The sequence below is a fragment of the Procambarus clarkii genome, chromosome 36, assembly GCF_040958095.1.
Source record: "Procambarus clarkii isolate CNS0578487 chromosome 36, FALCON_Pclarkii_2.0, whole genome shotgun sequence".
In the NCBI taxonomy this organism is placed as follows: domain Eukaryota; kingdom Metazoa; phylum Arthropoda; class Malacostraca; order Decapoda; family Cambaridae; genus Procambarus; species Procambarus clarkii.
Genome location: NC_091185.1, coordinates 27,707,713 through 27,734,844, shown reverse-complemented (window position 1 = coordinate 27,734,844; position 27,132 = coordinate 27,707,713). Strand labels below are relative to the sequence as shown.

Sequence of the window (27,132 nt, the reverse complement as noted above, 5' to 3'; positions counted from 1 at the left end):
ATAACATATATATCACAATTTTAGTACTGAGTAACAAATATCACCATTTCATTACTAAGTAAAATATATCACAATTTTAGTACTGAGTAACAAATATCACAATTTCAGTACTAAGAAACCTATATTACAATTTTACAACTAAATAACATATATATCACAATTTTAGTACTAAATAACATATATATCACAATTTTAGTACTAAGAAACCTATATCACAATTTTAGTACCAAGAAACCTATATCACAATTTTATACTAAGAAACCTATATCACAATTTTAGTACTAAGAAAGCTATATCACAATTTTAGTACTAAGAAACCTATATCACAATTTTAGTACCAAGAAACCTATATCACAATTTTAGTACTAAGAAACCTATATCACAATTTTAGTACTAAGAAACCTATATCACAATTTTAGTACTAAGTAACATATATCACAATTTTTGTACTAAGTAACATATATCACAATTTCAGTGCTAAATAACATATATCACAATTTTTAGACTAAATAACATATATCACAATTTTATTACTAAATAACTTATATCACAATTTCAGTACTAAGTAACATATGTCACAATTTTAGTACTAAGTAACATATATCACAATTTAGTACTTAGATCCTAAGAAAGAGAAGATAGCAGACTTTATACCAAGATAAACACATTCCCAGACCAAGGAAAACTCTTGATTGAATCTCAGAAACCATATTGAGACAACGACGCCTTCACCACAGTCACGTAGAAGACGTCCCAAGGCTCTCAGGTGCATTATGTCAGGAGAGGATGTCAGAGAGACATCTTAGAACCCCACCGAGGAGAAATTTGATCATCCGGGAACCAACTTGGATGATCGAATCATCCCGAAACCAACGAGCATTAGAGAGCATCTGGTATTATTGGGACACGTGTAAAGCTACAGCATCAGGAGGCATCATGAGTAAAGCTACAGCATCAGGAGGCATCAGGAGTAAAGCAACAGCACCAGGAGGCATCAGGAGTAAAGCTACAGCATCAGGAGGCATCAGGAGTAAAGCTACAGCATCAGGAGGCATCAGGAGTAAAGCAACAGCACCAGGAGGCATCAGGAGTAACGCTACAGCATCAGGAGGCATCAGGAGTAACGCTACAGCATCAGGAGGCATCAGGAGTAAAGCAACAGCACCAGGAGGCATCAGGAGTAAAGCTACAGCATCAGGAGGCATCAGGAGTAAAGCTACAGCACCAGGAGGCATCAGGAGTAAAGCTACAGTATCAGGAGGAATCAGAAGTAAAGCTACAGCATCAGGAGGCATCAGGAGTAACGCTACAGCATCAGGAGGCATCAGGAGTAAAGCAACAGCACCAGGAGGCATCAGAAGTAAAGCTACAGCATCAGGAGGCATCAGGAGTAACGCTACAGCATCAGGAGGCATCAGGAGTAAAGCTACAGTATCAGGAGGCATCAGGAGTAAATTTACAGCACCAGGAGGCATCAGGAGTAAAGCTACAGCACCAGGAGGCATCAGGAGGAAAGCTACAGCACCAGGAGTAAAGCTACAGCATCAGGAGTAAAGCTACAGCACCAGGAGGCATCAGGAGTAAAGCTACAGCACCAGGAGGCATCAGGAGTAAAGCTGCAGCATCAGGAGGCACCAGGAGTAAAGCTACAGCACCAGGAGGCATCAGGAGTAAAGCTACAGCACCAGGAGTAAAGCTACAGCATCAGGAGGCATCAGGAATAAGGCAACAACATCAGGAGGCATCAGGAGTAAAGCTACAGCACCAGGAGGCATCAGGAATAAAGCAACAGCACCAGGAGGCATCAGGAGTAAAGCTGCAGCATTAGGAGGTATCAGGAGTAAAGCTACAGCACCAGGAGGCATCAGGAGTAAAGCTACAGCATCAGGAGGCATCAGGAGTAAAGCTGCAGCATTAGGAGGTATCAGGAGTAAAGCTACAGCATCAGGAGTAAAGCTACAGTACCAGGAGGCATCAGGAGTAAAGCTACAGCACCAGGAGGCATCAGGAGTAAAGCTACAGCACCAGGAGGCACCAGGAATAAAGCAACAGCATCAGGAGGCATCAGGAGTAAAGCTACAGCACCAGGAGGCATCAGGAGTAAAGCTACAGCACCAGGAGGCATCAGGAGTAAAGCTACAGCACCAGGAGGCATCAGGAGTAAAGCTGCAGCATTAGGAGGTATCAGGAGTAAAGCTACAGCACCAGGAGGCATCAGGAGTAAAGCTACAGCACCAGGAGGCATCAGGAGTAAAGCTGCAGCATTAGGAGGTATCAGGAGTAAAGCTACAGCATCAGCAGTAAAGCTACCGCACCAGGAGGCATCAGGAGTAAAGCTACAGTACCAGGAGGCATCAGGAGTAAAGCTACAGCATCAGGAGGCATCAGGAGTAAAGCTGCAGCATTAGGAGGTATCAGGAGTAAAGCTACAGCATCAGGAGTAAAGCTACAGTACCAAGAGGCATCAGGAGTAAAGCTACAGCACCAGGAGGCATCAGGAGTAAAGCTACAGCACCAGGAGGCACCAGGAATAAAGCAACAGCATCAGGAGGCATCAGGAGTAAAGCTACAGCACCAGGAGGCATCAGGAGTAAAGCTACAGCACCAGGAGGCATCAGGAGTAAAGCTGCAGCATTAGGAGGTATCAGGAGTAAAGCTACAGCACCAGGAGGCATCAGGATTAAAGCTACAGCACCAGGAGGCACCAGGAATAAAGCAACAGCATCAGGAGGCATCAGGAGTAAAGCTACAGCACCAGGAGGCATCAGGAGTAAAGCTACAGCACCAGGAGGCATCAGGAGTAAAGCTACAGCACCAGGAGGCATCAGGAGTAAAGCTGCAGCATTAGGAGGTATCAGGAGTAAAGCTACAGCACCAGGAGGCATCAGGAGTAAAGCTACAGCACCAGGAGGCATCAGGAGTAAAGCTGCAGCATTAGGAGGCATCAGGAGTAAAGCTACAGTACCAGGAGGCATCAGGAGTAAAGCTACAGTACCAGGAGGCATCAGGAGTAAAGCTACAGTACCAGGAGGCATCAGGAGTAAAGCTGCAGCATTAGGAGGTATCAGGAGTAAAGCTACAGCATCAGCAGTAAAGCTACAGCACCAGGAGGCATCAGGAGTAAAGCTGCAGCATTAGGAGGTATCAGGAGTAAAGCTACAGCATCAGCAGTAAAGCTACAGCACCAGGAGGCATCAGGAGTAAAGCTACAGTACCAGGAGGCATCAGGAGTAAAGCTACAGTACCAGGAGGCATCAGGAGTAAAGTTACTGCACCAGGAGGCATCAGGAGTAAAGTTACAGCACCAGGAGGCATCAGGAGTAAAGTTACAGCATCAGGAGGCATCAGGAGTAAAGTTACAGCACCAGGAGGCATCAGGAGTAAAGCTACAGCACCAGGAGTAAAGCTACAGCACCAGGAGGCATCAGGAGTAAAGCTACAGCATCAGGAGGCACCAGGAGTAAAGCTACAGCACCAGGAGGCACCAGGAGTAAAGCTACAGCACCAGGAGTAAAGTTACAGCACCAGGAGGCATCAGGAGTAAAGCTACAGCATCAGGAGGCATCAGGAGTAAAGCTACAGAATCAGGAGGCATCAGGAGTAAAGCTACAGCATCAGGAGGCATCAGGAGTAAAGCTACAGCATCAGGAGGCATCAGGAGTAAAGCTACAGCACCAGGAGTAAAGCTACAGCACCAGGAGTAAAGCTACAGCATCAGGAGGCATCAGGAGTAAAGCTACAGCATCAGGAGTAAAGCTACAGCACCAGGAGTAAAGCTACAGCACCAGGAGTAAAGCTACAGCATCAGGCGGCATCAGGAGGCATCAGGAGTAAAGCTACAGCATCAGGAGGCACCAGGAGTAAAGCTACAGCACCAGGAGTAAAGCTACAGCACCAGGAGTAAAGCTACAGCACCAGGAATAAAGCTACAGCATCAGGCGGCATCAGGAGTAGAGCTACAGCATCAGGAGTAAAGCTACAGCACCAGGAGTAAAGCTACAGCACCAGGAGTAAAGCTACAGCACCAGGAGTAAAGCTACAGCACCAGGAGTAAAGCTACAGCACCAGGAGTAAAGCTACAGCACCAGGAGTAAAGCTACAGCACCAGGAGTAAAGCTACAGCACCAGGAGTAAAGCTACAGCACCAGGAGTAAAGCTACAGCACCAGGAGTAAAGCTACAGCACCAGGAGGCATCAGGAGTAAAGCTACAGCATCAGGAGGCATCAGGAGTAAAGCTACAGCACCAGGAGTAAAGCTACAGCACCAGGAGTAAAGCTACAGCATCAGGAGTAAAGCTACAGCACCAGGAGTAAAGCTACAGCACCAGGAGTAAAGTTACAGCACCAGGAGTAAAGCTACAGCACCAGGAGTAAAGCTCCAGTACCAGGAGTAAAGCTACAGCACCAGGAGTAAAGCTACAGCACCAGGCGGCATCAGGAGTAAAGCTACAGCACCAGGAGGCATCAGGAGTAAAGCTACAGCATCAGGAGGCATCAGGAGTAAAGCTACAGCACCAGGAGTAAAGCTACAGCACCAGGAGTAAAGCTACAGCATCAGGAGTAAAGCTACAGCACCAGGAGTAAAGCTACAGCATCAGGAGTAAAGCAACAGCACCAGGAGTAAAGCTACAGCATCAGGCGGCATCAGGAGTAGAGCTACAGCATAAGGAGGCATCAGGAGTAAAGCTACAGCATCAGGAGTAAAGCTACAGCACCAGGAGTAAAGCTACAGCATCAGGCGGCATCAGGAGTAGAGCTACAGCATCAGGAGGCATCAGGAGTAAAGCTACAGCACGAGGAGTAAAGCTACAGCACCAGGAGTAAAGCTACAGCACCAGGAGTAAAGCTACAGCACCAGGAGTAAAGCTACAGCACCAGGAGTAAAGCTACAGCACCAGGAGTAAAGCTACAGCACCAGGAGTAAAGCTACAGCATCAGGAGTAAAGCTACAGCACCAGGAGTAAAGCTACAGCATCAGGAGTAAAGCTACAGCACCAGGAGTAAAGCTACAGCATCAGGCGGCATCAGGAGTAGAGCTACAGCATCAGGAGGCATCAGGAGTAAAGCTACAGCATCAGGAGTAAAGCTACAGCACCAGGAGTAAAGCTACAGCATCAGGCGGCATCAGGAGTAGAGCTACAGCATCAGGAGGCATCAGGAGTAAAGCTACAGCATCAGGAGGCATCAGGAGTAAAGCTACAGCACCAGGAGTAAAGCTACAGCACCAGGAGTAAAGCTACAGCACCAGGAGTAAAGCTACAGCACCAGGAGTAAAGCTACAGCACCAGGAGTAAAGCTACAGCACCAGGAGTAAAGCTACAGCACCAGGAGTAAAGCTACAGCACCAGGAGTAAAGCTACAGCACCAGGAGTAAAGCTACAGTACCAGGAGTAAAGCTACAGCACCAGGAGTAAAGCTACAGCACCAGGAGTAAAGCTACAGCACCAGGAGTAAAGCTACAGCACCAGGAGTAAAGCTACAGCACCAGGAGTAAAGCTACAGCACCAGGAGTAAAGCTACAGTACCAGGAGGCACCAGGAGGCGGGATTATGTAACCAGTAACTAGTTCACCGGAGTAGATCACCTTCTATTTATCTTCTTTATCTTCTGTATCTATTTTTGTTTGTTTGGACTGAGATAGAATACAGTAAGTAACCCACCAACAGGTTACAGAACCAGATGATTCGTTCTCCATTCACTAGCGGGAAGTCCGGGTTCGAATCCTGGTGCTCGACAGGAATGATTGGGCACGTCTCCTATCACCTGGTGCTTCGGTTCACCTAGAAGTATACAGATATTCCGGCTTGTTGTGGGGGGGGGGGGGAGGGGGGTTACATCCTAGGGGGAAGGGCTCTGGATACAAACCTAACTTTATATACTCACAGGCTGCCTGTCCCCGACTAAATGAATGATTACATTACGCAGATAAATCACTCTAATGCGATATATCGAAGAATACATCTACAGGAGCCCTGGTGAGGGATCGAACTTGTGCGTTGGGTGTTCCCAGACGAGCTGTAGTCGACTGTACCTCGACCATGACTAGTACAGTTGACATGTACTAGTACCATGTGGTAGAAGGCATCCATCAGTCTCAGGAGACTATGGAGTTGCGCCCTGGTTGTCGGTCTGGAGTGGCCTCTCCAGGGCGCAAAGCCAAGGTAGGTTGATTCGAGGAAGAAGCTGTCACCCATGCAGCAGGTCCCCCCTCTTTACTAGACCATGTTTGACCCATGTTGTGATACAGTTGACTAGAGCGCGTCTGGGAACACCCGGTACATAGGTTCGAACCCCTATCAAGGGTCCTGTGGATATGTTCAATGATTACATTATTAAATGCCTATCATTGCTCAGAACACATCAAGGAAACCCCCCTACCAGTAAACAAGAATCAGTAAACTCCAACAGTGAACGTGGACTAGCAAGTGAACCCCTAACCACTGAGTAGTAGTCTAAATAAAACACAACACAGCAGGGATCCCCACTTTGAGTTTCAGTCCTCAAGAACAAAAATCCCAACTGAAGCCCTTTTCTAATGAGGGAGCACCGACCACTCAACAGTGTAAGAGGAGCCGGAACCAGATGCGTATCTCGTTTATTCCACAAATGATCAACCCGACTCCAAGACGAGCTGTAATCCCACTTCAATCGTATCTGTCATATCGTATAAATATGACTTTACAGAATCACCAAAATCAGACAAATTTCAACTTGGTAGAAGGGAAAAGAGGCATAGAGCCATGGGGCCCAGGAAGAGACCAAATGAAAGTGCCAAAAGGATAAATGAAAGATCCTAAGGGAGAGACCCACTAAAGAGACCAATTGAGAGACCAAACAAGAATCAAAGAGAGGAAAGCTCACTTGGAGACCAATTGATTTCTCTGCCTCAACAGAAGGGGGCCTGTTGCTTCTCGCCCTTACTCAAGAAGCTCCTTATGTAGGCCACGTAGGAGGTCACATCCTGGTGGTAAATTCTTAAAACTTTCTCAGGCTATTCTCTCATAAAGAGATGAATTGTTAAACCAATTGTCACAGATAATGGTGTAAACAAACTTGACCAGTCTGACGTAGCCGATGATGTTCTAACCATACTTAACCATACTTAACCTAAAGTAACCTAACATAATATCATTCCTAACCAATCCTCGAATGGCAACTTTTCAGGCAACGCGTTTTCCTCTGAAAACTAATTACAGCCTGCTCAAGCCTCCATAGTGACCAGAGACCAGTCACATCCGACCTGGACACCATCATTGTTTTTCTCCCGTGTATAGACAGCCTGTCTTCCTACAACCTGTCCCCTACAACCTGTCCCCCTACAACCTGTCCCCCATACAGCCTGTCTTCCTACAACCTGTCCCCCTACAGCCTGTCCTCCTTCAACCTGTCCCCTACAACCTGTCCCCCTACAACCTGTCCCCATACAGCCTGTCTTCCTACAACCTGTCCTCCTACAACCTGTCCTCCTACAACCTGTCCCCCTACAACCTGTCCCCCTACAACCTGTCCTCCTACAACCTGTCCTCCTACAACCTGCCCCTCTACAACCTGTCCCCCTACAACCTGTCCCCCTACAACCTGTCCCCATACAACCTGTCCTCCTACAACATGTCCCTCTACAACCTGTCCCCCTACAGCCTGTCCCCCTACAACCTGTCCCTCTACAACCTGTCCCCCTACAACCTGTCCCCCTACAACCTGTCCTCCTACAACATGTCCCTCTACAACCTGTCCCTCTACAGCCTGTCTTCCTACAACCTGTCCTCCTACAACCTGTCCTCCTACAACCTGTCCCCCTACAACCTGTCCCCCTACAACCTGTCCTCCTACAACCTGTCCTCCTACAACCTGCCCCTCTACAACCTGTCCCCCTACAACCTGTCCCCCTACAACCTGTCCCCCTACAACCTGTCCCCATACAACCTGTCCTCCTACAACATGTCCCTCTACAACCTGTCCCCCTACAGCCTGTCCCCCTACAACCTGTCCCTCTACAACCTGTCCCCCTACAACCTGTCCCCCTACAACCTGTCCTCCTACAACATGTCCCTCTACAACCTGTCCCCCTACACCCTGTCCTCCTACAGCCTGTCCTCCTACAACCTGTCCCCCTACAACCTGTCCCCTTACAACTTGTCCTCCTACAGCCTGTCCTCCCACAACTTGTCCTCCTACAGCCTGTCCTCCTACAAAAAACGTCGATTTTCGCTCGTAGGCGTCACATAAGGCCAAAAATTGCCGTACTAGAAAATGAAAGCGGCTGGCGAAAGAGACGTACTCTCCCGTTTTCTGTTTTGGGTCCTCTGGCAGGTTAGTATAAGGGCACTTTAGCACAGCAGTTTCTAGACGATAGGAAACTTTAGAAGGACGGACTGCCTTAATAACCCTCCTCATGCTGCTGATAGCTAAACATCTCAAGAAATCTATTGAAATACATTTCATTTTGCCTTCTGAAGCAGTACCTATTAGCCTCCACCTTCCGTCACTCGTCAACCACTGAGACACCTGTCACCTTGTCTACCACTCAAATATGTCACTATGTCTACCACTCAAATATTTATTTAAAATACAACTCATTTCTTTCTCTTTATCAGTTATTTGATCTGTCTCAGTTTTTAATGGACCTGTTTTTTCCCCTAATTTTTTTTTTCTAAATAACTGATAAAAAATCTTTGGAACTTATCTTTGCTTGCCCTTACTAACTACATAGTTTCTCTTTGCTTCCATTATCTTTTTCTTCACATTTCTAACCGGTTTGGGCAATTTTTTGTCTAGAATGACTTCCCCCATTCTTAATCCTTTTGAGTCAAGATTTCTTTTTAACTATAAGATTTTTTCAGACTTTTTTTTTTTTTTTGTTAATGTTACGAACATACTGATTACATTGCTACATGTTTTATCACAATCTTCTGAACTATTAAGTAAAAAGATTTCAATAAGATAATTAAAGAAAAACATTACAGGTGTCATTACCTGAGGCCAATACACTCATTTATTAGTGTGTCATGAGGACATTACTGCTCACTCACACTCACAGTACCTCGCATACTTAGCTCATCTCCGCTATACCTGTGTAATCATCAAAGGTCATGACCTTTGCCCCCCTGAGATTGCCCTATTTAACTGGTTTAATTTTTCAACACCATTAGCTGGGAAATTATTTCAACTCAGAATTTATGTGCACTTTCCTAATCTTTTCAGGTAAATATGTACACGTTGATTGTGTTCATTTTTATTTATTTACTTTTGTCACATTAAAATAATTATTTCTAATGTATTACCGAGTTCGATTATGTTGCTATGTATCCCCCCGTCTCTCATTCTTTCTTAGATGGTTTGATCTTGTACTTTGGAATGTTAGGATGATGTCTGCCTTGTTTCTTATCTTAATATGAGAATTAGAGCATATAGTTATTCCTCATAATACATGTCTGTTGATTGCTATGGTGGAAGCATTGCCTTAATCTTGCTTTAACCAAGAGACGCTCATGTTTGACAAATTTGCCATCATTCTATTCCAGCAAAAAATTGATGCAGTTGAAAGCGGAAAAGGTTTGTGACATTTGCGTACCTGTGGCATTGCACAGTACCTCATGAAAGATTGATTAAAACGGGAAAGGCTCACAGTAGTGGGGGTGCTATACAAAGTTGGATTAAGACATGGTTATACCAAAGGAATCAAAGAGTTACTATAAATGGAGATTCAATCCTGTAAGGGCGAAGAGGAAGAACGGTCTATTGACATAGCTCGGGTGCAGAGGGGAGTTGTGTAAAATCCTTGTTTGTGTCTCGGAGAGGCTACGGGATCCAGTAAGTTCAATAGAACTTCGGTTTCAACTCTTTTAACCCTGTCGTAGCTCAGTCGATTAAGGCAGTGTCTGGGATGCTCCCCCATAACGTAAGCAGTGATTATTGGTTAAGGGATAGTGTGACAGACAGGCTACTTAGCCACCTGTCAAGAATATAGTAGTCATATGGCTGCAGGATATATAGATTACTGGGATCCCTGGAAACACAAACCGAAACTGTCTCTATTTTCCGCTTGTTACAACTTGTAATAAAGTTGTTACATCTTGGCTTAACGTGTTTATGACGTATTAGAACGTTGTTACAACTTGTTATATTGGTTGTTATAACTGGTTAGGAGGGGTTAAAACTTGTTCGAACGTTGTACTAACGTCGTAGTTTCGGTGTGTGTTTGGCGGGATGCTCCCGGACGCAGGTTCGAATCCTCGTCACAGCCCTTGTGGATTTGTTCATTTGATGCATCACGTTAGTGTGATCTCTGTGTGTAGAGATCCGTAACACGACTGAGGAGAGAATTGTTTGTGTCTGCAGATTTAAAAATTCTTTTGTGTTTCTTAAGTCTGTCATTAAATGTAGGGCTAGTTTCATCACAGTATTGGAGAGGACAAGACGAATAGGAAATAGAGTAGACACCAGCAGCATCAGAAGCAGGATGAACAGTGTGAACAAGATTACTACGTAGAGTGTTACGTGTTACGTAAAAGTGCATCCAGTGGCACTTTTAAGTATTAGTCGAAAGGTGTTAGTGAGATGTAGTAGTGGTAGTAGTAGTCTGTACATGCATACATTTAGGTGGATATAAATATTAGCTGCAACGTATGGGCCAATAATACTACTGCTGTCTCCTTGATTCACGTGTCCTTGTATTCTTCAGCAAAGATTTGGCACCACTAACATCCTCACTAAGCCTCAGAAAGCTACATTTATGTGGTTTGGTAATGGTACATTACTGAGCCTCGTACATGTTACAGAATGTTGGTGGGATTAGTGACCATTCAAACACATTCGAATGTATAAAAATAGTTACTTCGAATGCCCAGAAAGATATAAGACTTGTTTTATAAACGCATTTATACGAAGAATCCTTATTCCTTGTTCCGACTGGTATAAGATCCACAAGGAACTGGACAGAAGCCTTCAAGTATTAATAAATAGAGTAGTCAACCCCCATATCAGAAGACATTTAGAAAAATGCTATAACAGGGGTCTGACAGCTGAGTGGACACCGCCTGTGTTCGTAATCCTAAGGTTCTGTGTTCGATCCCTAGTGGAGGCGGAAGCAAATAGTCAGAGTTTCTTTCACCCTGGAGCTCCTGTTCACCTGGCAGTAAATAAATACCTGGGAGTTATACAGCTCTAACGGGCTGCTTCCTGGGGAATGTGGAGGACCGGGCCGCGGGGACGCTAAGCCCCGGAATCACCTCAAGATCTCAAGGTAACAGAGAACAACAACAACAAACAACCCCTCCCATAAAACTATAACAAATCCAGCTCAGAATACAAAACTAAAGAAAGAATAATTTAAAATATAATTTGAAATGGAGAGAAATCGACAGCTCCCCAGACCAAAGACTGGAATTCATTATTTACTACGAAACAAAAAGGTCTGCACAAAATGCATAAAATAGTCTTATAATGAAAAGGAATTCCTATGCAAATATGTGAATATTTTTCATATGGGGCCTTTGATCTTCTTATGCAAATTACTCGCATCATCATTAATATGTAAATTGAGTGGCATTAGAAAATTTGGTCCAAAGATCAGTTATTGGATATAATACGCACGCATATAAAATAAATATATATATATATATATATATATATATATATATATTATATATATATATATATATATATATTATATATATATTATATATTATATATATATATATATATATATATATATATATATATATATATTTATATATATATATGTCGTACCTAGTAGCCAGAACTCACTTCTGAGCCTACTATGCAAGGCCCGATTTGCCTAATAAGCCAAGTTTTCATGAATTAATTGCTTTTCGACTACCTAACCTACCTAACCTAACCTAACCTAACTTTTTCGGCTACCTAACCTAACCTAACCTATAAAGATAGGTTAGGTTAGGTTAGGTAGGGTTGGTTAGGTTCGGTCATATATCTACGTTAATTTTAACTCCAATAAAAATAAATTCACCTCTTACATAATGAAATGGGTTGCTTTATCATTTCATAAGAAAAAAATTAGAGAAAATACATTATTTCATGAAAACTTGGCTTATTAGGCAAATCGGGCCTTGCATTGTAGGCTGAAAAGTGAGTTCTGGCTACTAGGTACGATATATATATATATATATATATATATATATATATATATATATATATATATTTATATATATATATATATATATATCATAAAGCACAAGATATCTTAGTGGTATTTCAGAGGAGATTCAGAGGAGACACACAAGGGGACAAGTTAGGTAAGGTTATGTTCCTTATTGGGATCATACATGGGATGGTCGGTAGGATGACGCTCCAATGATTTTCAAGCGCAAGTTCGAGCCTCCGAGGCCGTAATTTGGCCGTAATAGCATAAAACAGATGGTCATTCCACAGCTTCAGTTGATTTATCGGATCAAATTGGTAATTAATTTTTTTTAATATTTTCCACCACTAAGGTACTACGGGCAGACCACCCACTCGTTAGTAGTAATGAATCATAATATTTTTATAACAGGAGATAGATACACAGAGAGTTAGAGATAGTCATAGAGATACAGAGAGAGAGAGAGAGAGAGAGAGAGAGAGAGAGAGAGAGAGAGAGAGAGAGAGAGAGAGAGAGAGAGAGAGAGAGAGAGAGAGATGGGGGAAGGAGACGACAGACCTGAGAAATGACAGGTAAAATCCTAGTCAATGAATAAAATCAAATGTCTGTCCAAGGTTGGTAGTGGGAGTACCTTGAGCTAGCCTTACTTAACTTTGCAGTGTGACTGGTGATTGTATATAGAGTCGTATGATGGTTGGGGTCGGCCCCTATGCCCCCAGTTGAAAAAGGAATCGACTATAGCACCCTCTTCTCGCAGGATGCTGAGGAGCTGAAAAAAAAAGTGCAATTGGTGGATCTGAAATGTGCAGACCAATGTCCGTAGACTTTATCGTTCCTATAATTATTTGTGTATTTTTAAATTCAAATTCAAATGTTTATTTAGGTAAAGTACATACATATAAGGGCTGATACAAATATTGATGAATTTATAGATAGAGCTAGTACATACAATGCCTAAAGCCACTATTACGCAAAGCGTTTCGGGCAAGAAAAATTGATCTAATGGTCTGCAAAAACTAATGTTCATACAGCGAATTTGTGTTCTCTGAACAAGTTTTTATTACAGTGTTGTGTGAAGAGTGGAGATGGTTATGGTGTTGAGATGTTTACAGTGATAAAGGAAGTGTATTGTGAACATGGTTACAGTGATGAGGCGAGACGGGGAAGGTGTGGGAGGTGGTGAGGTGGGGGAGGGTGTGTGTTTGTGGAGACAGAAAGAGTGTGTGTGTGTCTGGGGACTTGGCGGTCGTGTGTGTGTGGGGGATATGTGGTGTTTGTGGGGTGAGATGGGGTGAAGGGTGCACAGAGCTGCGGAGGATGTGGGTAGATAGAGATGGGGAAGGTATGGGTAGATAAAGATGGGGATGGTGTAGCACCTAGTTATACCCACCTAGTTGCATTTGCGGGGGATGAGCTTCGACTCTATGGTCCCGCCTTTCGACTGTCAATTACCTTTGACTTTTTTATTGTTGCCGCCGTAGGTGGCTAGTTTATTGTGCACCCCATACCCATCCTATGAGCGGTAGCGCAAAAAGCATTACAGAGGGCACAAAAGGCCTTTATCAGATCTCAACTTAGATTATTACATAAACAATGTCATCTATCCTTCACACCTTTAACTACAATGTCAGCATGTTACCGAGAATGTTCTATTTCAAGAGCTATATATTAACAGTAAGTCATTATACATTAATGGTAGGTCTTATCGCTAATACATAATTGTTTGAGCAGTGAAGATATTACAGTCATAGGGGAGCTTCTGTTTATTATTAGTCTTCACAATACATTACTTGTTTCTTAATATCATATGTCGTTTATCTACTGGAAGCGATATATGGATACAGTGCAAGGATTTCAGGTATTTTTCCCTTGGTAATAAGATAAGTTGCCATATCATACAGAGTGAGCTTAGATTTATCTCTAAATGGCTCAATTTTACTACATTCCAAGATATAGTGTTCGAGTGTGTGTCCCTGTCTTTGTCCACACACTTTACACTTTACTACATCTAGATCCCTATACAAGCCGAACTACCTGAGATACTTGTAGCTAAGTCTTATTCGAGTTGTGACAACATCTGTTAGTCTCCTGACTTTGTTACTTGCCCCATACACATGTTTTACTTCACACATTTCATTGTGATGAACAATGGACCTGCTAGTTCCAGTTTGCACTGTTCTACTTTCTTCAAATTCATCCCAGAGTTCTCGTCTAATGTCACTTATAAGGAACCTATTTGATAACTCAAGATTCCGTTCAGTACTGTCTTTATTTACTGCAGCCTTAGCAAGGGCGTCAACTTTGTCATGTTCCTGCAGGCCAATGTGAGAAGGAATCCACAACATTTTTATATTTAACCTCTTGTTAAGTATGCTTATATATCTCTGGCTTCGGAGACAAGCACGTTATTACGTGATTGCAAACTATTTATTGCTAGTAGTGAGGAAAGTGAGTCGGAAATAATTAAGCTGTCTACTTCAGTGTTATCAATAATTTCGAATGCTACCAGTATTGCTACCAACTCAGCTTGCATTGTGTATGCCCAGTTACTAATTCTTATATTCCTTTGAATTGTGCTGCCATCGGGCTGATGAGCAATAACAGCACTTCCTGCCCTCCCTGTAGCTGTATTGAGTGATCCGTCAGTGTATAGGGTCTGTGCGATGTTGTTTTCAGTTTGTATATTGTGAATGTGTTCTATGGTGCTTAGTTTAGCAGCAAGCTGAGCATGAGGGTTGTTTGTGATTAGTTTCTTGGTGGGGGTATGCAGGGGTCAGGATGTCAAAAGGTACTATCTGCCAGGGTGGAAGGAAGTGCTGTACTCTTTCATCTGTATATACATCGTGCAGTCCCATCATTTTAATATGAATGGCTGTTCTTTGAATCCATTTAGACTCTCTGGTCAGTTACCTGATGTACAGATTCATGAGCCTACTGGGCTCTATCATATCTACATTTGAAACTGTGTATGGAGTCAGCCTCCACCACATCACTGCCTAATGCATTCCACCTGTTAACTACTCTGACACTGGAAAAAAAATTATTTCTTAACGTCTCTGTGGCTCATTTGGGTACTACGTTTCCACCTGTGTCCCCTTGTTTATGTTCCAACTATGTTAAACAGTTTGTCTTTGTCCACCCTGTCAATTCCCCTGAGAATCTTGTAAGTGTTGCAGTATTGTACGTCAGTGTTGTACGTCAGTGTTGTACGTCAATGTTCTACGTCAGTGTTCTATGGTGTTTTTCGAAGTGTTCATCCTGACGTCGGCGTGGTAAAATGTTCAACAATGAGTACATCATAACGTTGTTATTTTAAAGGGCTCATCATATTGTTCACACATTCCCTGTTCACTTGTGTTCACTATAGTTTAATAACTAAGTCACTGTGTTTTGTTCATTATGTTATATTGAATGATATTGTCGTTGTCCAATAACCATAGTCATTTGAATGGTGTTCTTTCAAATTGTTATTTATCGTGGCTCTCGGACGCTGCCTCATAATGCCACTATCCTTCTTGTTGTTTTCGAACGCAGAACGTTTCTTGAACGTTTTCGAACGTTTTCTCTTACCTTTCGAACACTGTCTCACCAATTTGTGTAATATGTCTTTCTCCTTTCTTTCGAAATGCTGCCTCATAATACTGTATAAAATATATTTCTCTTAGCTTTCGGGTGCTATCTTATCATTTTGTGTTATATATATATATATCTTTCTAGCTAAATTCGGACGCTGCCCACTAATCCGTGTAATATCTCTATTTTTAGCTTTCAGACACTCCATCACTCAGTATAAGATATTTCTTCCGCATAAATGACACATTTTTAGATAAAAATGCATTCATGAACATTTTATTGTAAAATGTTACATTAATGTATAACTACTGGACATGTAATTGGCGCAGTATGCACAGTTTCGTAAAAAAAAAAGTAATGCGTGCATAACCGTTGCCTAGTCACTATCATATGCGCACACCAGGTGATTGACAGTTGAGAGGCGGGACCAAAGAGCCAAAACCCAACCCCCGCAAGCACAACTAGGTGAGTACGTCCATGGACTCTAAGCCGTCACGTGCCTGACCTATTCTCATGCCTGATCTACTTAATTCGTAATAAATTACCGTAGTATGGTATTTATTGCGTCATTTGAATGATCTGTATATACAAAAGTGTGCTAATCTTTGAAGTATTTCCAATTGACTCATAAGGTGTAGCAAGCCAGCAGAGAGAGAGACAGAGAGAGAGAGAGACAGAGAGAGAGAGAGACAAAGAGAGAGAGAGACAAAGAGAGAGAGAGACAAAGAGAGAGAGAGACAGAGAGAGAGAGAGACAGAGAGAGAGGGAGACAGAGAGAGAGAGAGACAAAGAGAGAGAGAGACAAAGAGAGAGAGAGACAAAGAGAGAGAGAGAGACAAAGAGAGAGAGAGACAAAGAGAGAGACAAAGAGAGAGAGAGAGAGAGAGAGAGAGAGAGAGAGAGAGAGAGAGAGAGAGAGAGAGAGAGAGAGAGAGAGAGAGAGAGAGAGAGAGAGAGACAGACAGACAGACAGAGAGAGAGAGAGAGAGAGAGAGAGAGAGAGAGAGAGAGAGAGAGAGAGAGAGAGAGAGAGAGAGAGAGCGAGAGAGAGAGAGAGCGAGAAAGAGAAAGAGAAAGGGGCTTGGGTGATGATTACACACAGAAATCACAATAGCGTGATGCATCAAATGAACAAATCCACAAGGGCCGTGACGAGGATTCGAACTTACGTCCGAGAGGATCCCAGACGTTTCTTGTGTGGTGATTGCTTCCAGGGAAGGGGGGGGGGGGAGCGCCACACAGCAGTTCCGCCTACAGCTTATAATACAACTTGCTTCACGGGTTGCTTGTTCGATCATTTACAAGAAATTCAATGAGTACAAAAATGACTAAATCTCATATTCATTATGTATTAGGTTTTCAGGACTAAGATGAATGTATAATGCTAGGACACATGAATGTATAGTGCTAGGACACATGAATGTATAGTGCTAGGACACATGAATGTATAGTGCTAGGACACATGAATGTATAGTGCTAGGACACATGAATGTATAGTGCTAGGACACATGAATGTATAGTGCTAGGACACATGAATGTATAGTGCTAGGACACATGAATGTATAGTGCTAGGACACATGAATGTATAGTGCTAGGACACATGAATGTATAGTGCTAGGACACATGAATGTATAGTGCTAGGACACATGAATGTATAGTGCTAGGACACATGAATGTATAGTGCGAGGACACAGGCTTTAAGAAATACATGCATATCGTATGACAACAGCTGAATACATGTATATTGTATGAAAACAGGGTTATAAAGAAATGCATATTGTATGAACAATGGCTTAAGGGATTGAAAGGTGATATCAGATCGCATATCAAGTAGCTAGCAATGTTTGTTTAGAGGATATCAAGTTATCTTCACACCCAGATATCACAGTAACGTGATGGATCAAATGAACAAATCCACAAGGGCCGTGACGAGGATTCGAACCTGCGTCCGGGAGCATCCCAGGCACTGCCTTAATCGACTGAGCTACGACAGGGTTAAAAGGGTTGTCTGGGATGCTCCCGGACGCAGGTTCGAATCCTCGTCACGGCCCTTGTGGATTTGTTCAAGTTATCTTATTCCATTGACTGGAATGATACATATATCATTCATTCATTACAAAGCGACTCATTTCACTATGAATACCTCCATGACCAGAGATACTCATATCCATGAGTCATTTGGAAGGAAGTATCAGGAGAAAGCGCCAAGCCATTACGACTATATAGCACTGGGAAGGGGTCAGGATAAGGATTTGGGATGGGATGAGGGAATGGAATGGTGCCCAATCCCTTGTGGATGGTCAGGATTGAACGTCGATATGCATAAAGCGATACCGTCGCTCTACTGTCCAGCCCAAGTGGTTGGGCGAGCCATTTGGAGATGTATTCTCATGCCTGTCCTCACACTTAATGCCTTAACGTCTAAATTTATACTTTAAGGAAAGTATAGTCTAATTCTTAGAACTTTCATTGAAAAGTGTTTCAACTTTGGCGTATTCTTGGACTAGTGATTATCGATCAAAAATGGTTAGTTGTATTCTTCTAGTTCAAAAATGTGTTATAGGCAAATGAAATTCCACTTTGACACTTAACAAATCGATCGTGAAATTAAGTTTTCTCCTCGAGTACAACTGCAAGAAATTAAACTACAGAAATTAAACCAATAAAGCTTTGAGTAGGATAATGATAAATGAAGTTGTAGAGAATAACATATATTATAAATTCGTGGAACAGTTTCATGGTGTGCCAGAATTATATTTTTTAAAATGCATCATTGAAGTAGCTATCTTTATGAACTTAAGAATATAGGAAAATGCAGTCGCCCATTAGAGACAGCAACTATTTATATTCCACCCAATCTAACTTGTATATATGTTTAACCTATGCTTCAAACAATTCACTGAAGCCTTATTTCCAAACCAGTATTTACCCAGGACTTTATTGCATCTAAGCTGTTACTGCGTAATTACAATAATAATCACGTAGATCACAATATATCTTGAGGTTATCTTGAGATGATTTCGGGGCTTTTAGTGTCCCCGCGGCCCGGTCCTCGACCAGGCCTCCACCCCCAGGAAGCAGCCCGTGACAGCTGACTAACACCCAGGTACCTACTTTACTGCTAGGTAACAAGGGGCATAGAGTGAAAGAAACTCTGCCCATTGTTTCTCGCCGGCGCCCGGGATCGAACCCTGGACCACAGGATCACAAGTCCAGTGTGTTGTCCGCTCGGCCGACCGGCTCCCCCGACATATAATTTATAGGACACATTCCACGAAGAGGGACAAATACTTAAATTATTCTTATTCTATACTCTATAAGAACAAATGGCTAACCTTCGCTTTTGATGATATTCTTATAAAAGAATGATTTCTTAAACAAAGAAACTTCCAAGAACTGAGATTTTTTGGATTCTTTTTGATTCTTTAGCGACCATGAAAAATATTGATTCCGGAAACGACACATTCACTCAACATATATACAATATATTGACAAACACAATGCAACTTCCATGTTAGCTTGAAAGACCAAAATTAATTTTTTTGAGGTTTGAGTCTTGTTGAACCAAACTACAGGCACCAGTCCATATACTCTTTTTGTATTCATTGTTTTGATTTACTTAATGCCACGATATCTCCATAATTGTTATTTTGTTTCTGTTGATTGATTTTTCAATTGGTACTTTGATATGAATTATGTCGAAGCAACAACGCAAATGAAATGAAGCTTTGGCAATATATTCTGAAAGAATCTTTACAACTTGAAGGAGAACTTGATTAAATCTTCAAGGAAAAGTGTTTGAGAGCCTTGTTTATGCTGCATCAATTAAAGCAATAAAGCTTTGAGTAGAGACTAATGATAAAATTGGCCTCGCCTCTCCGGCATCCGATTAAACTGTTAACTTGTAACCTTCTTAATTTTTCCCATAACTTTAAGATTGACAGCAGAGTGACCAGAGGGAGGCGAAACTTTTGAGGTGTGGCAAAGTTCCTTAAACTCTTATGGATATTTGGTTATTCTTTGTGATTAGTACTTGACACATTACTCAAGATGCTTCGTCTCTCCAACCAGTGATATATATAATATTAATATATATATATATATATATATATATATATATATATATATATATATATATATATATATATATATATATATATATATATATATATATATATATATATAATATCTACATTTGAGTGAGGTGGATGGGGTGAGGTGGTATTAATAGGGTATTAATTTTATCAACACAAGACAGAACACGAAACAATGGGTATTGAATAGAAGTGATTGTAGAAAGCCTATTGGTTCATATTTCTTGATGCTTCTATATTGGAGCGGAGTCTTGAGGTGGGTAGAATATAGTTGTGCATTAATTGGCTGTTGATTGCTGGTGTTGACTTTTTAATGTGTAGTGCCTCGCAAACGTCAAGCCGCCTGCTATCGCTGTATCTATCGATGATTTCTGTGTTGTTCACTAGGATTTCTCTGGCGATGGTTTGGTTGTGGGAAGAGATTATATGTTCCTTAATGGAGCCCTGTTGCTTATGCATCGTTAAACGCCTAGAAAGAGATGTTGTTGTCTTGCCTATATACTGGGTTTTTTGGAGCTTACAGTCCCCAAGAGGGCATTTGAAGGCATAGACGACGTTAGTCTCTTTTAAAGCGTTCTGTTTTGTGTCTGGAGAGTTTCTCATGAGTAGGCTGGCCGTTTTTCTGGTTTTATAGTAAATCGTCAGTTGTATCCTCTGATTTTTGTCTGTAGGGATAACGTTTCTATTAACAATATCTTTTAGAACCCTTTCCTCCGTTTTATGAGCTGTAGAAAAGAAGTTCCTGTAAAATAGTCTAATAGGGGGTATAGGTGTTGTGTTAGTTGTCTCTTCAGAGGTTGCATGGCGTTTCACTTTCCTTCTTATGATGTCTTCGACGAAACCATTGGAGCAGCCGTTGTTGACTAGGACCTGCCTTACCCTATAGAGTTCTTCGTCGACTTGCTTCCATTCTGAGCTGTGGCTGAGAGCACGGTCGACATAAGCGTTGACAACACTCCTCTTGTACCTGTCTTGGCAGTCGCTGTTGGCATTTAGGCACATTCCTATGTTCGTTTCCTTAGTGTAGACTGCAGTGTGGAAACCTCCGCTCTTTTCCATGACTGTTACATCTAGAAAGGGCAGCTTCCCATCCGTTTCCATCTCGTAAGTGAAACGCAGCACGGAACTCTGCTCAAACGCCTCCTTCAGCTCCTGCAGATGTCTGACATCAGGTACCTGTGTAAAAATGTCGTCAACATACCTGCAGTATATGGCCGGTTTCAAGTTCATGTCGACTAAGACTTTTTGCTCGATGGTACCCATGTAGAAGTTTGCAAACAGGACACCTAGGGGAGAACCCATGGCGACCCAATCTACTTGCTTATACATGTGCCCATCCGGGCTCAAGAAGGGTGCCTCTTTAGTACAAGCTTGGAGTAGTTTCCTTAGGATATTTTCTGGTATGTCAAGAAGAGTACAGGCTGGATCACGGTTTCGTCGAAGACATCATAAGAAGGAAAGTGAAACGCCATGCAACCTCTGAAGAGACAACTAACACAACACCTATACCCCCTATTAGACTATTTTACAGGAACGTCTTTTCCACAGCTCATAAAACGGAGGAAAGGGTCCTGAAAGATATTGTTAATAGAAACGTTATCCCAACAGACAAAAATCAGAGGATACAACTGACGATTTACTATAAAACCAGAAAAACGGCCAGCCTACTCATGAGAAACTCTCCTGACACAAAGCAGAACGCTTTAAAAGAGACCAACGTCGTCTATACCTTCAAATGCCCTCTTGGGGACTGTAAGCTCCAAAAAACCCAGTATATAGGCAAGACAACAACATCTCTTTCTAGGCGTTTAACGATGCAAAAGCAACAGGGCTCCATTAAGGAACATATAATCTCTTCCCACAACCAAACCATCGCCAGAGAAATCCTAGTGAACAACACAGAAATCATCGATAGATACAGCGATAGCAGGCGGCTTGACGTTTGCGAGGCACTACACATTAAAAAGTCAACACCAGCAATCAACAGCCAATTAATGCACAACTATATTCTACCCACCTCAAGACTCCGCTCCAATATAGAAGCATCAAGAAATATGAACCAATAGGCTTTCTACAATCGCTTCCATTCAATACCCATTGTTTCGTGTTCTGTCTTGTGTTGATGAAATTAATACCCTATTAATACCACCTCACCCCATCCACTTCACTCAAATATATATATATATATATATATATATATATATATATATATATATATATATATATATATATATATATTATATAATTATGACAGTGTCAGACCACGGAGGAAAATTGAAACAGGAATATCCTTAAGTGCTTTCGTATATTAATATATCTTCAGAAAGAGTCTGAAGATGTATTAATATACGAAAGTACTCAAGGAAATTTCTGTTTCAATTTTCCTCCGTGGTCTGACACTGTCACATTTTTAATCACGTGTTTATTTTCATGATATACACGCATTATATAATTATATATATGTTACTTTAAAAAATGTCGTTTATAAATCTTTGTTTCATCTTGTAGGCAGTATAAAAAAAAAAGTTCCAGTACAATACTTCAGTAGGTGGAATAGTTCCGGCCCCCACCTATTGAACCAATACCGAACTCTTGCCAATTTCATCGTAGAGTGCGGAGCTGTTGGGCATCATGTTAATGACCTTTTCGCCATACAGTTCAAAGTATCATTGTTGACAAGAACCTTAGTTTAATAAGTTCCATGTGATCTTGCCTCCAGCAGGATACAGCTCGCCGTTTACATGTGCAGGACTACGGTTAACCTGCTCTTGGTCTCTGTGAAATCACGATTTTTGTCACGTTAGTGTCGGGAAAACTATTCTGGATAAGGTAAGTGTAAATAGCAAAAGAATGCGCCTAGCTAATACGACTGTACAGTATGTAATAGCTTTTCGTATGCAGGCGATAAGTCACAATAACGTGGCTAAAGTATGTTGACCAGACCACACACTAGAAGGTGAAGGGACAACGACGTTTCGGTCCGTCCTGGACCATTCTCAAGTCAATATAATAGCTTTCCTCACACTAGCATGACTAGCGTGATATCACAGGTCACATCGGCAGATTACTCTGCGATAGTGACCGCTGCGAAAGTGCCGAGGCGATTGGGCATCTGTAATACTTCCACTACAATATTGCGTATTCCTCTACAGTATTGCCTCTACGCTAATGCAGCTCCGATAATATTAAAGTGAAGTGGAAGTTTCGGCTAATACCTTTCCGCCTCTCCTTTGCTAGGAGGCTTCTTGATCCTGCCCACAGTCATTGTAAACAGGTTATAATGAAGAGTCTTAGGAGATTACGGAGGTTCTTATTGAGCGGCGGGCGTCTGAGGACGACGGAGGCTTCTCCTCTGAGGTGCCCATCCCTCACAAGATCTGCAAATTGGTCAAAGTTTAGGATTAGAAAACTTTTTTATTGGCAGTTCACTGAAAGTCGCTCCCTCCGCTCTCTATCTGTCTCTCCACCTACTAGGAAAGAAAAGCCTGAGACATCACGTCTTTGAAAGAATATATATATATATATATATATATATATATATATATATATATATATATATATATATATATATATATATATAAGCAACAATGATCACAAAAACACTGATCCAAGTATGCAGAATAACCACATATGAAAAATAGAAAATGCTTAACGCGTTTTCGGCTAATTCGCCTTCATCAGAGCAAAGTAGAATTTGATTCTACTTTGCTCTGATGAAGGCGAATTAGCCGAAAACGCGTTAAGCATTTTCTATTTTTCATATGTGGTTATTCTGCATATATATATAAATATATATATATATATATATATATATATATATATATATATATATATATATATATATATATATATATATATATATATATATATATATATATAAATATATATATATATATATATATATATATATATATATATATATATATATATATATATATATATATATATATATATATATATATATATATATATATATATAAGTGAAAACTCACACCCCAGAAATGACTCGAACCCATACTGCTAGGAACACTCTGCTTGCATACAGGATCCGTCCCCAGGACTATATATGCAATTGAAAACTCACACCCCAGAAGTGATTCGAACCCACACTGAGAGAGGAAAAGTCACCAGAATGGAATAAGTCACTATGACTGTAGCACCTGAAGAGGATAAGAGGACACGGAGCTGCGACATAGGTACAAGGAGCTGCGATATGAGGATTGAGTGAAAGAATGGGGCTCAATCACTTGGACCATCAGGTATCGAGCACCGACCCAGCAACAAGAGTTGCTGAACCAACCAGTCTTAGTCAATGGGCTCTCAAGTCATACATCATGTTAATGTCGACTTAAGGTTTTCTCAGCATGTGTTTAAGAAATAGACACATCTATTTTTTTTTCCTCCAAAGTTTATTCAAATAGAAATGTTGCTCCCAACCGAGCGACATTATGCGACGGCACTCGGTGGTATCTTCGGGAATTTCCTTAACTCACACGGGCTTCTGACTTAATGTTGCAATACGAGGCTAGCAACGCGGCAATGCAAGCCACAATTTAGAGAGGCTGGGAAGCCAGTGTAGGTTTTTCTTCTGTCAGTGCTCGCGACATATTTCCATAATACTCGGCGAACATTAAGGAGAACTGGTTTCTGATATTACATCATTTAAATATTATTTGCATTTATCCACGGTGATGCATTGTGTGATCTTGTGGTGAGGAGTGAGGCTTGTTTTCCCGTTCGTAATATTGGCGGTGGAGATGTTCTTGGATGTTCTAATCTGAACGTCATGTGGGATGTGTAGCCAGTTGTGGTTTTTGTGAGAGGGAGTGAGATATGAGGAGATGTGAGGCGGGGGGGGGGGGGGGGGGGAGGGATATGAGAAGATGTGAGGGGGGACGATTTGGAGATGTGAGAAGTACCTCGTCTTTCTGCGTTTCACTTCGGGGTCCAAATTTTATATATATATTTTCAATAAATATTTATTTAATATTTAAAATAAATATTTTATTATTGTTACATTTTGTGTGTGTGTGTACTCATCTAGTTGTGCTTGCGGGGGTTGAGCTCTGGCTCTTTGGTCCCGCCTCTCAACTGTCAATCAACAGGTGTATAGGTTCCTGAGCCTACTGGGTTTTATCATATCTACACTTGAAACTGTGTATGGAGTCAGCCTCCACCACATCACTGCCTAATGCAATCCATCCGTTAACCACTCTGACACTGAAAAAGTTCTTTCTAACGTCCCTGTGGCTCATTTGGGCACTCAATTTCCACCTGTGTCCACCTAGTGCGTGTTCCCCTTGTGTTAAATAGTGTGTTTATCTACCCTATCAATTCCTCTGAGAATCTTGTATGTGGTGATCATGTCCCCTCTAACTCTTTTTGTCTTCCAGTGACGTGAGGATTAATTCCCGTAGTCTCTCCTTGTAGCTCATACCTCTCAGCGCGGGTACTAGTCTGGTGGCAAACCTTTGAACCTTTTCCAGTTTAGTCTTATGCTTGACTAGATATGGACTCCATGCTGGGGCCGCATACTCCAGGATTGGTCTGACATATGTGGTGTACAAAGTTCTGAAAGATTCTTTACACAAGTTTCTAATTACGTACACAAGTTAAGTAAGATTCCTTACCGTGTGTGTGTGTGTGTGTGTGTGTGTGTGCATTTACTATTTGCACCTCCATGATTAAACTATTAGCTCATGGATTCCGCCTTTTAAACCCTTGGTTGTCGAATGCTCTAATGTACTAACACCGCGATCTATTTACTCTAGTATACTAGGAGGGATAGTCGGTGATGCCCGGATAGTCTGTCTACCCTCGACCCACAGTTACACCCCCACTATTCTGCTACCCTCCCCCATCCCATCACCCTCCCCTCCTTTCTCACCCTCTTCCATCTCCTCACTTTCGCTCCTCCAACCTTGAAGAGGTTATCTTGAGATGATTTCGGGGCTTTAGTGTCCCCGCGGCCCGGTCCTCGACCAGGCCTCCACCCCTCAGGAAGCAGCCCGTGACAGCTGACTAACACCCAGGTACCTATTTTACTGCTAAGTAACAGGGGCATAGGGTGAAAGAAACTCTACTCATTGTTTTTTCGCCGGCGCCTGGGATCGAACCCAGGACTACAGGATCACAAGTCCAGCGTGCTGTCCGCTCGGCCGACCGGCTCCCTAGGCAGACATTTCATGAAATATGAAAGGGGTATCCAGCTGCTCCCATGTCTCTTCCCTCCTCTTCCCCATTCCTTCCTTTGTCTATCCCTTTCTCACTCCCCTCTCAAAAAAATATATTATCAAGAAGCAGTGAAAGAATTGTATGAGTCTAGGAAGTTATTTTATGGCATTAAAATCTCCACAGTCCACGTTAACGAGACGCCATATTTCACTTGATTTTCACTCAAGATACTTTGTAAATTGCAAGGAGGGGTCAATATTATTAGTAAGGTTTCTAAAAGCGCTTAAGCCTATGCCGACCAGCCTATGTCCATCCCGTACCCCTAGAGCATCTCCCTAAATAGTTTAAAAGAGCTAGCATGAAAAGTTTGGCCTCCATCTATGGGCAAACAGACAAACACATATACAGACGTTCTTATAGTATGATATATTTTTCTCTCTCTCTCTCACACACACATACACACACACACACACACACACACACACACACACACACACACACACACACACACACACACACACACACACACACACACACACACAGTGGTTGACAAATGGAATGCATTAGGAAGTAATGTAGTGGAGGCTGACTCCATACACAGTTTCAAGTGTAGATATGATAGAGCCCAATAGGCTCACGAACCTGTACACCTGTTGATTGACGGTTGAGAGGCGGGACCAAAGAGCCAGAGTTCAACCCCCGCAAGCACAACTAGGTGAGTACAACTAGGTGAGTACACACACACGCACTCTCTCTCACACACACACAATGTTTCTAATATATGTCAACGATCTTCCGGAGAGTATAGAATCCTTTCTCTCAATGTTTGCTGATGATGCAAAAATTATGAGAAGAATCAAGACTGATGAAGATAGACAGAGACTACAGGATGACCTGGACAAACTGGCGGAATGGTCTAGAAAATGGCTGCTAAAGTTCAACTTAGGAAAGTGTAAAGTAATGAAATTAGGCGAAGGGAGCAGGAGGCTGAAACAAGGTATCATCTGGGAGATGAAATCCAGCAAGAGTCAAATAGAGAGAAAGATCTGGGGGTTGATATCACACAGAACCTGTCCCCAGAGGCCCACATCAAAAGAAAATCATCAGCGGCATATGCTAGGTTGGCCAACATATGAACTGTCTTTAGAAACTTGTGTAAGGAATCGTTCAGGA

The 27,132-nt window shown here is 42.0% G+C and overlaps 1 protein-coding gene across 1 annotated transcript; it reads left to right on the top strand.

Moving 5' to 3' along the window:
• Positions 1–786: 786 nt before the first annotated feature.
• LOC138371696 (trophinin-like) lies at positions 787–3,138 on the top strand. The gene is made up of 3 exons (XM_069336710.1): positions 787–1,550; positions 1,949–2,271; positions 2,453–3,138. The coding sequence occupies exons 1-3, from the start codon at positions 787–789 to the stop codon at positions 3,136–3,138; spliced, it is 1,773 nt and encodes a 590-aa protein (XP_069192811.1).
• Positions 3,139–27,132: the final 23,994 nt, after the last annotated feature.

What these genes read in the sequence shown, in the direction of transcription:
- LOC138371696 (XM_069336710.1), top strand. Translation starts at nt 787, where the DNA reads ATGTCAGAGAGACATCTTAGAACCCCACCGAGGAGAAATTTGATCATC. An exon ending in GTAAAGCTACAGCATCAGGA is followed by an intron (nt 1,551 to 1,948) that starts GTAAAGCTACAG and finishes CTACAGCATCAG; the next exon opens with GAGTAAAGCTACAGTACCAG. An exon ending in TAAAGCTGCAGCATTAGGAG is followed by an intron (nt 2,272 to 2,452) that starts GTATCAGGAGTA and finishes GTAAAGCTACAG; the next exon opens with TACCAAGAGGCATCAGGAGT.